The sequence below is a fragment of the Echiichthys vipera genome (assembly GCF_963691815.1).
Source record: "Echiichthys vipera genome assembly, chromosome: 13".
In the NCBI taxonomy this organism is placed as follows: domain Eukaryota; kingdom Metazoa; phylum Chordata; class Actinopteri; order Perciformes; family Trachinidae; genus Echiichthys; species Echiichthys vipera.
In genome coordinates, this window is record NC_139838.1 from 14554433 (window position 1) to 14568844 (window position 14412).

General features: G+C 39.9%; 1 protein-coding gene across 2 annotated transcripts in view; it reads right to left on the reverse strand.

Moving 5' to 3' along the window:
• The window catches only part of vps50 (VPS50 subunit of EARP/GARPII complex), a 108800-nt gene that overhangs the window by 39850 nt on the left and 54538 nt on the right, over nucleotides 1-14412 (reverse strand). For both annotated transcript variants that reach the window (XM_083925077.1, XM_083925076.1), the window contains exons 14-20: nucleotides 9148-9239; nucleotides 8577-8671; nucleotides 6986-7084; nucleotides 5169-5259; nucleotides 3509-3694; nucleotides 1562-1680; nucleotides 222-328 (exon numbers count right to left, since the gene is read on the reverse strand). In XM_083925077.1, the coding sequence (XP_083781203.1) occupies nucleotides 222-328; nucleotides 1562-1680; nucleotides 3509-3694; nucleotides 5169-5259; nucleotides 6986-7084; nucleotides 8577-8671; nucleotides 9148-9239 (789 nt within the window). The remainder of the gene's footprint in view (nucleotides 1-221; nucleotides 329-1561; nucleotides 1681-3508; nucleotides 3695-5168; nucleotides 5260-6985; nucleotides 7085-8576; nucleotides 8672-9147; nucleotides 9240-14412) is intronic.

A 14412-nucleotide genomic window follows, 5' to 3' on the forward strand; every position in this document is an offset into this window, starting at 1 on the left:
TAGCCTGAGTTATAAATGAATTCATATAGCAGAAGAAATGAAAGGTGAGAGCTCAGGGTGAAAGCTAATAATTATAACAGCAGCTCAGTCGCACAGGTAGCAGCAATGACCTGAGTGACTCCGGGCTGCTCTGTGTCTGTGTGTGTGTTGGTGTGTGTGTGTGTGTGTGTGTGTGTGTGTGTGTGTGTGTGTGTGTGTGTGTGTGTGTGTGTGTGACTCACCAACAAGCCGGATAACGTTGAGGGTGGTGTTGGTGAGGATCGGTGCATTGGTCTTATTAAGGTTATAGTCTGACTTTTTCTTGCTTCTAATGGTCTCTCGGGACGAACTGACGCGTGCAGATGTGAGGATGAGAAGAACAGTAGAGCATGAGAAAAGGAGAGACTCCGTAATATATTTTAACATCACTAATCCTCAGCAATGATTGGCTAGGTTGAAAGACCTTAGTGCGGGTCAGAGTCTTCTAATTGATCACTCAGAACCCATTACACAGTGCAGGCCACAGAGAACCGAGGACAGAGACCCCTGTTGTGAAGAACTAGTGAACTGGTGATCTATGAGTACTAGACCCCTGACATTAACCATTGATCCGTATTAGCCAGCAGTCATTACATGGGCCGTCTAATTTCTGGATGTGATCATGCGACCCATTCAATAATTAACCATTAATGATTCCTGCTTATAAGAATGAGAGATTAGCATTTTAGTGACTATAGGCTAATGTCTGGTTAATACACATAGGAAATAGGAAATCAAATGTGGTGAGACTTAAAGCAAAAAAATATCAGGTATGTCAGATCTGGGAAAGAACCAGACTCAACATTAAGCAGGAACATGGTGATACCATTAATAAACCATTGTACATTACATGACTGGAAATGATTATTATAAAAATGCTTCTATAATCAGGAGCTACTGAATAAGTAATGGTATTGCATGTATTGTTTCCCGTTACAACTCCGGTGTAAAATGCAATGTCAGCTCTCAGTTATGTGCAAACACACACAATCTTAGGCTCTTAATAATGCAGGCCACCACATACACATTCAGTCAGTTTACTGTCAAAAACTTAGAAACTCAACAAGCGAGGAATCCAGAAATAATTAGAGCAAAAACTTCCCTAAAAGGCATTTAAAATCTCTCATTCAAATGATAATAAATCTTTTTTTATACAAAGTGAAGAGAAGCAGGAATTCCTCCTCTGTTGTGAAACATCGACTAACCTTTCAATAGTCACCAATCACATAGGCGGAGGTGGCAAGAGAGAGAATTTTTCATGGGTAGACAAAAGCTTTACACAAGCTTTCTGCCCACTAGCTAAAATTATCATTGCTAAATCCATAAAAAGTGGCAATATGCATAATTTCACATCCTTTCAGAACCTCCTTCAGAAAGATCATCATCCCATTATCTTAGTTTTGCCTTTGTGATTAACAACACTGGTAACTTTTTTTTTTGTTTCATACATTTGAAATAGCCTGGAGTTGAATATACCACTTAGCTTCAACTGTCATACCCTGAGCTGCGAAGTGGTGTAAAACAATTTTGACTTGGAACTGACCTCTTGAGGGGGGCATCGCCCGTCTGCTCGTCAACGTAGTCCTGTTTGAGCTCCTCTGGGACATCACTGTCACTGTCGTAATCTTGATAAACGCTTTTCTCCAGCTCGTCTGACTCGTACTTGAGTAAAGGGGAAGAGAAAGATCAGATGGAAGTCAATGGAAAATGGTCAAAGGGCCACTGCAAAGAAAAAGGGATATTTTTAGGCTAAGAAACTCTGCTGACATGACATGACACGATTTGTGGAAGACAAGTGTGGGGGGGGGGGAAGATGTCATGGGGAAATCATGTCAACAAATACAAACTAGCTACTGGCTGTGATTCAATTATCTAAAAGATTAATTGAAAATGTAGAATCATTCCCATCTTTTAGCTCTAATGGGTGCATAACCATGAAACGACTGACATTAGGGAAAAAAGCCTAAAATGAAATCAGCTCCCAGAGGAGAGTCTGGTTAAAGCTCCCCTGAAATAAGACAATATTTTCGTTGTCCTCAACTGCGAGCTCAACACAACAGCCATATAGAAAGGATTACAAGCTTAGGAGCAAGCAAACCAAGGGCTTCTGTAAGCCTGAAATGTTAGATGGTGCAATATTGTTTTTGATGTTAAGCCTGGAAGGAAGATATATCATTATATATATATTAAAAAAAAAACGTGTGATGTGTCAGGGTGCCGGGACACCTATGTAATTTATTCCCCCCATTCTTGAAAACAATACTGTTTTGGCAACAAATAAGCCTTTTGGACTTTAGTTTTGTCATTTAGTAGAAGCACAAGTGTATAACATCTGCAGTACTAGGCACCATTCTCTACATCCCTGTATCTACTGTATGTTATATCTGGTTGAACCCCATAAAAGCCTTGACAGAGATTAAGTTTATTTGACTTTCCTGTTCAGTCTTAACCACACAATACTGTTTGGCTGTTGTTTAATATAACGGTGCAGGAGATAACCCAATATGCTTTCAGATTAAGATCTGTCAGGCAAGCAGAAGTGCTGGCTTTCAGTTGTTGGGTAAGATGAGAGGCTCACGCTCGCTCCACAAATCAAGCTAGGCTGCTCTTCGAAATTCAAGATGGAGCTGCACAATGCACACTGATAGATGTACAGTGAAACAGGCTTTCAAAGAAGAAAAGAATCATGAATTATCTTCTCTGTCAATTATGTATGGCACTTAAGTGGCAGGCCTAGTAGTTTTACTGGACAACAGAGACTGTCAGTGGCTCCATACTTAGCAGTGAAACGTTTATTTTAAGGTGACATGGTGTCTTTTAATATTTAACACAAATAAAGAGTATAGCGTATAGTTTCCAGTATAGGCGTTCTGGATACGAAATACTACACTATTTCACTACACAATAGTACTTTGCAATGAAAAATGTATTGAATCTAGATGGATGCGGCAAAAAGAAGTGATAGAAAAATGACTTCATGACAAAGATGCTACATCATTACATAAAGCTCTACTCTGAAGTTACCCACAGATTTCATTAGCTGTTTAACAGCTTATATTTCCTGTCGGCCAATGCATCAAAATGTTAAAATAAGCATGGCACGTTCTGCACTGCTGGCCCTACACTGTTAATAAAAGTTTGTTATGGGTCTGGTGATGACAGCTCGAGAGCTGCTGTAAACAACTTAATTACCCACAGTGATTATGACCCAATGAATCAGCTAGGCTCTTTATTCACTTGTTTGGTGAAGTACCTCAACAGGTACCCTTGTGAATTGGGCATACAGTATTTATGTAGGTCCTACATGGTCCACATAAGGAAAGACAATGACAATAAATTACCTGAATTAATGACAACTAGTACTATGTTTCATGCACAACAATATATTGTATTAAAGGCATTTTGACAGACTGGGCAACACAACTTCAACCCTAATTCCAAACAATTAGCAGGCACCAATTGGAAGCATGTGTTTTCAGTTGCCACTTACCCCGTTAGATGCCAGCACATCCTCTGTCTCCTCTTCTTTGTTCTCAGCGTGCATCTCAAAGGGGTTTCCCTCTTGAATGAACTGCTGGAACAGAGTCAGCTCCTCCTGAGCCGGACTGGTCGCTGAAATGGCCTGTCTGCTCGGGGAAACGGACGGAGAACGACACTGGCCCATGAACTTAAACTCCTGGAAGTGGAGAGGATAGGAAACAGACAGAGGTAAAGTTAGCAGATGAGGCACATAATAAAATAAACTGAGGTTTATAAATTTGAGAATTTCAGAATTATCAATCATATTCTTACAAAAAGTCTACAGTATAAAAGATTGCTAAACATTAATGCCTGCATTTGTAAATCGGCAATTGTAAATACACTGTGAACAACACAACCTAACTGGTCTTGTGAGTTGCATGTTCTCATGGAAGTATCTCGTCCCAAAGGCAAAAACCCTCAAAATCCATGATGATAAAAACGTTGCAACCATCACTGTCATATGCTCAATGAATATGAAATTTGAAACTTTGTGAATCTGATAACGCACTCAAATGTCCGCTAACATTTTAAAATGATTCATAATGCTGCAGCTCCCCCTAAAAAAAGTTACACTGAGTACTCTGAGAAGTCAACACGAACAACAAGATCTGTTACAAGGGGTGAGTGTAGTGTACCCCAACACAAAACTGCATTTGGGAAGTCATCATTTTCCTGCATTGCCATGACTCAATGGAATACTAATATTTCATGTCCCCACACCTTCTCACATCTTGCCAAGCGTTGGCTACTGTCAAGACAAGAGTGTACGCATTCATGAATTCTCTTTGCTCTTCTCTGTTCTTTTACTAATTTTTATTTTTTATACTAATTTTTATGTTCTACTCCATCAACTGCCCAGGGACGACAGGTTGGAAATAGCAATCTGCTACAACCTGGCACAATGCCTATGCTTGTTTGTTTTCTGTTTGTTTGCAAGATTACTGTCTTATTGTGCACTGTCCCTGTCTTGAAACAAATAAATTACAAATTATCTTATTAAGGACAGGCAACAGTGACTAAAAAGATGAGTAATATAATAAAACATATACTACATGATCAAATGTATGCTCGCTTCTCTATCAGCTAATGGACATTGTCTGTTTACCAACCAGTAATGTAGACATAATATTTCATGGCAGTGGGCTTTTTATGAAGATTCTTAGGCATGTGTGTTTGTTTGCAAAAATGTGTCCAAGAAAGAAATAAAGGGGAAAACAAGTATAAAAATGATTAAACAAAATTTGAATTAACTTATCTTCCTGACATCTAATTGTTTGGTTAATCATTTCTGCTTCTAGGTAAAGTGAGCCTTGCATGTTATATTCATGGTGATCTTTTCTTTCAGTTAGTTATAGTATATATTCAATAGATAACTAAAATATTTTGATTTTGAATTAATTTTTTATTACACATGATCTACATTATGTTTGGATATTTATTGTTTTATTTCTCAACTGTCGCTCACAAGTGCTCACAAATACACAAAAATACACACAAATCATTGTGTAGGATCCCCCTGTGTCTCATATCCTTATGCAAATGTGTGTGGTGGGGGCGTGCAATGAGTGACAGTGTAGAATAAATTAATGCGTCACTTTCTCGCCTCAGTTGATGTGATTCTTACTCACATGGAGCTGGGCGATGTTGAAGTTAGACTTGACTGGGCAAAGTTCCCACGTCTCATTTTCCAGAAACATCCTCAGCTCTTCCAGTCTTGCCCTGAGGGGATGAGAAGAAAGAAAAAGAAACAGAGATGGAGTAAAAAAAAAGAAGTCGACATGTGTCAAATACTGACATCATGACAGCAGTGTGTACAGTTCTGTTAACATGTGTTATGAGAGTCCAGATTCAATGGGCTGACATAAAAAAGCATGCAAAGGTCACTGATACACAGTGAAAAGGAAGACGTGCGTGCGTGCGTGCGTGCGTGCGTGCGTGCGTGCGTGCGTGCGTGCGTGCGTGCGTGCGTGCGTGCGAGAGTGAGTGAGTGAGAGAATTTGTGTATGTGTAACACGTTTCCTTGTTAACTGTCAAGCTCAAGACAGTCACCCTGATTGGTCGACTGCTAGGTCAATATCAGGTCCTTGTGTGTGAAATGTCAGAGCAGTGTTGACTTCAAACACTGCAGTAGCCCGTGTTACTTGTCTTAAAGGTGTTTGAAGTATAGGAACTGAATGAGAGTGTGAGGGATATCGCTTGCATTTAAAGGCAGCGCATTTTGCACATGCTGGCATCTTTTACCTATGTAATGCATTGAGAATTAAAGAACATTAATCCCATATTATGCTTATTTTCATTTTTTGGGTCTCTGCTAGAACAAGTTTACATGCTTTAATGTTCAATAAAATGTTCAAATTGTATTCTCTCTATGAATACACCTGTATTCACCCTCTGTTTTAGCACCTGTCTCTTAAAGCCCCCCTCAGAGAAAAAGTAAATTTTGCGCTGATTGGTCAGTGCATCTGGGTCTTCGGCGTCTCTGCACCACCATTGCAGCTTGGGAATGACTATAACACCAGTGTAGCGGCACTTTCTAACTATATATAGTATATTTGTGACATCACAACTGTACAGGAGGCCTGACTCATTTAAAGGCACAGTTTCTGAATACAGGCTGTGTGCATTTCCCTGAGAATCGACCTGCTTTATAATAAGACATGGAAATCTCTCTTTTCACTGTCTAGGGCATTTAAAGCCTTGAAAACATTTCAGTCAATCGAGGAAATGAGTGTCTGCGGGACACTGACAGACGAATGCAGTCATTAGCCCGTCAAGTTCACTGCTGAGTTATCACTTTGGGCTGCTAGAAGCCTTCTGGTCACAAGTGCAGATGTGTGAGTTTTTGAGAGTATGTGTATACATGGACCAAGTCTTCTTCTTCTTCTTCTTCATCTCGGTGTGTGTCACCTCTACCGCTCCCCTTTTCAATTCCAATTACTATTACACAGCAAGATCATCTCTAAACTGAAGATGCACCCCTTTGTGCCTCCGTCTCTCCCTTCTTTGCCATTTTGTGTCACAGCAATGAAGCTTGTTAGCATTCTGGTATTCAAAAATCTTATCAATGATTCTTGACAAGTTATCACAACGCTGATCAATGCAAATTACATCTGATGATGTGGCGCTGTCAGCATGAAAGCTTACATATTCATGTTGTTGGCAGGGGGTTACATAATCAAAAGTGTGCTTACAGCTCAGTGAGTGTTACCTTTTAATTACACATCTACACCACAGTATTTAAGTTGGAACAGAGCATTATCAAGGCCGCCAATGGCTGTTATTGCGTGTAAACGTTTCTGTCAAACAACCTTCAGTTTAACAATCAGTTTAATCTACTATAATCACAGCAACTTTCTTTCCATTATATCAAAGGACTACACATGTCACATCCATGCACTCTATGTCTGTTGTTCGCGCACAATTAATCCAGAAGCAGCCAGTTTACCTGTGATAGTTTTTAAAGTAGTTGACACTCTGGCGTTTGATAGACTCCTGCAGGACCTCTGACTTACTGCTGCAGAACTCCTCACCCACCTGCATCAACCTGCAAGAGAGAGATTAAGGATGAGGGGATATATAATGAAGGGAGAAGAGAGAAGAGAAAGAAAAAAGGGAAGAGACAAGACCAAGGGATTCATCACTGATGCAGTTATATGATGGTGCATGCGGTGAGAAGACCTGGTGTAAGGAGAACAAGTGGACACTTTGATGGCTGCTGACTGATAATGACTGTGTTTGCACACAATGACGCAGCCACTCCAAGTTAGGGCTACTGTGATTAAGGTAATGTAATTGATGGAACCAATCTCCATATTTCCAACTATATGAGTAAAGTGATAAACTATTAATTTTATTTTATTGCAAAAAGTATATACAATTTATTCTTTTATACCTTTATAGTATGTGCTTCTGCATAAACAATTATTTTTATTCATGTTTTTGCAATCGAAAATGGCCCTCAAAGCCTCTTGAGGAAGACCGTTGTGTATGTTTGACTGACAGCTGAGCTGGCAGGGGCACAGAGAAATGTAAACAGCCTTGCTCCAGTAACTGTGACTTGCCAGTCAAGGGACAGACAATGTGCTGTTAGCAGGGGTACTGAAGGAAATTATGTCACAAATAAATATGCACAATTTTAGGTGAACTCGGAAACATCTATACTGATGTCCTGGCCAAAAAAACAGACATTTCTGCCAAGCTCAGTTTTTATTTGCTCTGGCAGATGCATCTGGCCCCTTCAAATTCAAGGGGATTATCAGCTAAATCATCCAATTGTGTCCAGTATGCATGGTTCAGGTCAATGTACCACGCTCATAAAAACTCAGATCGTACTATAGTGTAGTTTGGGAACGTTTGTGAGCAGTTAGCCATTCTTTTGCTGCCCCAACTGGCATGTGCTGCTCAGCACTACAGTTGTCAGTCATGTTTCGTTGTGCGATTGGTTTTGAGTCAATTGTGTCCAGAACCATTTTGGTCTGCGGCAGTTGATAACACCCCCTGAAAATCTAAAATTAACTGAAGTATATGTGAATGAGTCTGGTGATGCCAGGCTAGTAATAACCTGAATTCTACTTAAAGACATGTCTCTTCTGTCCACCCACAACCTTGTTTCAGCCAAGCACAGGCTTCACTCCCACATACAGTGACAACTGTATGTGGGAGCAGTGCACAGGTTGATCATAGTTCAAGCAATGTGACGAAGGTGTATGCACTTCCTATCTGGTGCCCATTAGTATCACAATATTATAATCAGAGTTAATATAATCAACATGTGTTGTTTAAACAGGTTCAGACTTATAAATCCTGTTTTGATGTATATGTAAATAAAAGTCAATGATAATTTTCTTATTGGACAAGAGAGCATGTTTGGTTTGTGTGTAAGTGTGTCCATATAACTTCAGTTATCAGTTAGTGAGTAAGTGACTGAGGAGAAAATAGAGGGACTGCATGTAACATGCACATCAACATGAGAAAGGACAAGCGATAGTGAGATCAATTGCTGGAAACTGGCTGACTGCTCTGGCCCTGCTGCATACCTGCTGATGACATCAAGTACCACTATGAAATCATCGTATTTGAAGTTGGACATGTCCGTCCCCAAGATGTAGGCCTTCACTTTCAACTGTACGTCCTGAGGAGAGAAATGAGGGAAACACGGTGACTCATGGGAGGAGAAGTTGTGATTTAACTGATGATCAATGAAACTGAGAGAGGGAGGAAGCGATATGGCAGTTTGTGGAATGACTATGTGGAGAACTAGAATAACAGCCTTGCGGTTGTATGCCACCACCAACCAGTCAAGTTGCAGCACAGAAGATCTATACCACAGTTTCAAGATTTGATTCCCCAATTCAGTATCCAACAAAATGTCTCCCATTCTGTTCCTGAGTTATGGCGTTGAATGAGGGCCAGGAAACCATTTTTGCAGAACATTATGATGTCACAGTGAAGTTGACCTTTGACCTTTTGGATATAAACGGACGACACGAAAATATAATGCCTCCGGCCACAGCTGTCGCCGGCGCAGATGCATAAAAAACATGAGGAAGAAAGAAGAAGAGACATGCTAACACAAAGAGACAGAGAGAGTGCACTTTTATTTCCAACCTGCCAAATCCGTGTGAGTCCATGCTCCAGCTTCTTCTTTACATAGCTGCGGTCCACCACTGACTCATCCGACTCTGCTGCCGCTGCATCACCTAGGGGAAGTCAAAGAAATTACACAGACGGCATAAAAACGAATAATCAGACAGAATAAAAAAATAAAATACCATTTCGCCTTAACCATTTTATTTATCAATTGTTTGACTGTGTCATTTCCGCATGACTCACATGATTTAATTTACTCATTTCAATGGACATCTGCACGATGATGTGTGAGACTGCATCAAAATCTGTACAAAGTTAACAAAAAGACTAATCTTATGGTTGATGAAGAAGCAAATGGAAAACCTCCCCTTTGGAATGATAAGATAGGATTCCTCAGGTCCATTCTAATATAAAATGTGAAATGTAGCGTAGTTGATCTGCAGGTCTGACATGTGAGAGACTTGCCCATCATTGTTAGTTTGATCATGTAGGCAGCCTGAATTTTAGCGGAAGACTCTGTGAGACTTTCTCTACAGAAGAGTATGTCAGCATCTGACAGGAGCGAAGGTCACAGAGTCCTGAGAGAGAGCAAAGTCTTTTTTTTCTCTTCTCACCGATCAGATAAAATTCCATGTGGAGCGAACGCTACGATGTCATGGTAGCTGCGGTACTTTCCTCTGACTGAAAATTGATTCAGTCAGTCTCAAGCTGCTTGCTCTGTTTGAAGTGGAGGAAAGCCATCAGCGGTAAGCCTGCAAATCAACAAGCAGGTGGCTGTCAGTCCCACATTATATTCCTCTAATGTATGGGAAGACAGAAAAGCCGAGAGACTCATCTGGGTTATGGATTATCACACTGGTCAATGTCTTTTGTTATGTTTGTGGTTTGTCTTGTCTTTTGTTACTGGGCTAACCTGACTTACAAGAATACCGTAAGAATTCAGCTGCCGTGCAAGGTAATTGGGCAAAATATACCTTTAAAAAAAACACTTTCAAAAATAATTAAATGTCACAACTTACACACTTCTAACTTACACTTATACACATTAAATATACCTGTACCCGTTTAAAATCCACTCTACACTGAGGCCAGCTTCCAGGGTCAGCTAAACTCTCTGAAGCCCCTTTCCAACTGGACAAAAAAAACACATTCTTGTCATGACACACCAGAAAAAAACAAAACAAAAAAAAACAGGCTATTTGTCTACTGGCAATTGGAATTAATAAAAGTCTATCATCTATTTTAACTGGGTTTTCCCTCTTACCCCTGGGTTTTTAATTAAAAAAAACTGTACTGTATATACATGCTAATTTACGAGGGAAAAGGGTCTAAGGGATTAAGTGTCACACGGGTGCTTAACAGGAAAGACACTTGTAGCCCTTACCGCTGCTGCCCCTGGATTACCAACGCAGTGCTCCTTGAACAACATTCAGCGTAGTGCAATGTATAATACCCCAAATGACAAGTCAAAATACATAACGGAGTGTCTATTTACACCAGACCCCTCGTCCACTGCATTAAGTATAGTACTTCCACCCAGGAGCCCATGATTCGAATCCAGGCTGGATTTTTTTGGCAGTTTGGTTAGATTTAGACAACAAAACTACTTGGTTAAGATTAGGCAAAAAAATGGGTGAAAAAATAGCATTGTTGGTTACCAACACCCGGGTACAAATATAAAAGTACGCTATTTGTACCCGGGTGTCGGTAGCCAACAATGCAGGTGTAAATAGCCTTTGCCAATACGTAGTCACAACAGTTTCTAAGCAGTAGAGAAACAAATAACTCTGGTCATGGCCCTATAAACAAAAACCCAAAGTTAAATTCTGCTTCAGCATCTGCTATTAGAGTTTGTTTTCACCTGTAGTTAAAGGCATTCTGAGTGTTGGACAAGCGTATATTTACAGGCAACCAAAACAATTTGGTGAATCCACACAGTGAATCCATCTCCATGTGTGCCAATCACGGACAGGAAAACGGATTATTGATGAGAAAGACATTAAAAGGGGCAAGAATGTCCAAAACTTTAGTCTTCAATCTTCCGTGTAAGAGCTTTTAAGGAAACATAAATGTGTCAGTGACAGAATACATGTGGATTTCTTGTGTTTGAGATCACACACATTGCCCTTCATTAACCATTAAACCAGATGAGAGTTAGACACATTAGTCAAAGAAAACAAGGGAGACAGCCATAAATCATGGCTAGTGTTTTTCTTATTCTGAAGCACTGAGATGGTTGAAAGACCTAACGTCTTTAACAAACAATGACTCAAATATCTCCAAGCTGTAGTCAAAACAGAGCAACTTTACACTAAGCCTGCAGGGTGAGTCATTTGTGAGTAAGACAATAAATATATTGCCGTTATGCCTGTTTTCATTACAAATTATCTATACACACTGTCCCAATTTTCATGGAAAAAATGGTCCTCAATAGCAAAATTGCATATCAAACATACCACTGTTGACCTGATACATAGTGGAAGTGAGGGTGCTCTCATAATAACACAGCAGAACAAAAAGCGCATCCTTTGAAATAAAGGACAAACCTAAATTTTATTATACACCCACACACAGTGCATATCTAATTACATGAATATAATGATGGAGAGCAAGAGAAAGAGCAGGAAGGGTTTTAGAAAGCCTTCACAACCAAGATGTCGTGACTCGTGAGTGAGGAGTTATTGAGCACCTTAAAGGAAAAAAAAACCTCAAGAGGTTATAAGATGTGGAAAAACCTAAATCAAAAGACACAAGAGGGGGATAACTGAACCTGGATTAATCAAAGCTCCTCAGAAACCTCTCAATCTGTAAAGTATTACTGGTGATACAGAAAAAAAGAAAGGTTTCATTCACCAACATGAGGTGCTTAACATTTCACTCCTTGGCTGTAAAGAGCAGTAGGTTTCTCACTTGTGACTCAAATATATAGAAGGGTAATCCACTGTATGCCGTACAGATGATGGATGGCGGACCGATGGAACCGATGTCCAGGGGTTGCTAACTTTGCGCATTATCGATCCGTTTTCAATTTGTATTCTTAAAGGGGAACTCTAATTTTACACTTTCAGGGCAGTTGAGTGAAGTCTGACAGATAGACTATTTGAGTCAACGTCGGTTGGGGTTTCAAAACTGCTTTTGGAGTTGGAAAGAAGTGAGGTTATCAGACCTCTGTAGCTCACTCCTCATCTCAGCTTGAAGCTACATTACACACAATTAACACCCAAATATCTGACCGAACTGTTGGCAGTCCAGTTGGGTTACGGGTATTGTAGGTGCCAGGTTTTGACATTGAGAAGAATGCGTGGGATAAAAAAGACAATATGTCTGGTTCTGCTGCAAACTGTCCAGAGTCTTACAGTGTTATAGGAGTGCAATGCTAAATTGGAGTACTCTTAGCTATGATTCATTAATCACAAATGAATCATTAACATCCCTAGCGCATCACCTCTCTTCTTTTTCGTCGGTCTGCATGTAGATCATCACTTTACCCACAGGATTGTACTCTGTGGCATAGTTAGCAGCAGAGAGTGTCAGCCAGACCTTATTATAGATTCTGACAGTAGGCTCAATACACGGAAGATGAGAATAATAAAGAGGAAGTTTTCTTTGATACAATAGCTTGGAACAATGGGCTCCCCTTAAAGTTGTCATCCAGTAGAATTAAGATATGTTGTTTCTAGCGGCTGCTTTGGAGTTAAGCTGTAAGTGCAGGCGCACTTCTAGGACCTCATCTCCCAGAGTCCCTTTTGAAAAACAAACTCTGTCGTCTGTATGACATCAGCAGATTGGCGGCTTTCACCTAGGGAAATGCGGCGTGATGCCTTTGCATGCTCTACACTGATTGGAGGTCCAAAGAGAGAAAGGGAACGACGTAAAAAGAGTCACTAACTGTGCAGTACATTTGATTTTAGCGTGGGAAAGTCCACAGACACTCAAATCGTATTTCTCGGCAAAGCACCAAATACAAGCGCTTTCATTAGCGGGTCATATGATCAATTACCATTGTAGTATTTTTTGATAGACAGTAACTTAACAGACAATTAACTAGATGAATAGCTTACAGCTTTAAACATCATCAGTGTGTAAGCCTTAAAAGCTAAATGTATGTTAACATGTTTGATTCAGTGTCCAAAAGATTGACAATTTCAGAACTTTGTTAATAATCTTGTGAGTGCATCAAACACGAACCTTGTGGCATGAACAATATCATGAGCGTTAACAGTTAACAGTCAACATTGATACACATATAAACTTGACATGATCACGTGTCTCTTATCACTGTAGCGTTTCCTGTTACCAGTAATGGATAATAGATGACACCTTGTGCTTTTCCCTGGTTTTCGGATACAGTTCTTATTCCTCTCAGATTCTGACCTTCACCTCATAATACATTTTAAATTCAATCCGTTCTCATCCTTACTGTACATATTACCTCAGTAGCCAATACTATCATGTTGCAGCCATTACTAGTCATGATTTCTGATAATAACATTGTGGCAGGGTTTAACCAAACATGTATCGGAATTTCAAAGGAAGACCTAAAATGGGGGTTTTCAAACACTGTTCTTGAAACCCCAATAACATTGGTTGTAATTTTAGTCATTAAATAAGGACAGAACTGGCTTAAACAATTGCAGCACACAAGAGACAAAGAAAAGAACAAAGGGCTTGAGAGGCATTGCGATACGGCAAGTTGATGTGCAGTAACTAGGTTTCCCTTAATGAGCACAAGGACAGTAGTGGGAGTGAGTGGGTGTGATGAAGAGAGAGCAAAATCTTTTGGTAAAGACAAGTGACACTTGTGGTTGAGAAAACAGAGCCCTGACTAAAGTGAAAGTGATGTGACAGGATAAACTGATAACACAAAACTGGGAGCAGTGGGTGCAGCAGAAAGAATAAGTCTGTGTCAACGGAAAAGTACTTTTTAATACTTCACTATTGACTTATATTTCTAAAAGCTGTACACTGATTAAAAATTAGAATAACCTTGTCAACAAAAACTTGGTTTTGTACATAGCACATGGTTGGGGGGCTGGCTCAATTGATTTCAAATTAAAATCTCACAGCACCAAGTGAGCTTGCAAAATGTAGTCTGCCATAAGGACGTACGGTAAAAAGGTACAGTATATATTGATGTATTTAATCCCTATAAGAAAGTATTCTTTTTTTCTCCCCTTTTCCAACAGTCTTTCAAACGACTATATGCCCATTAATTCCTCCTACTCTGCGGTTGTTGCCGGTGTCTAACTCCTACTGGCGAGGGTTTGACAGCCTCCCCAGGTT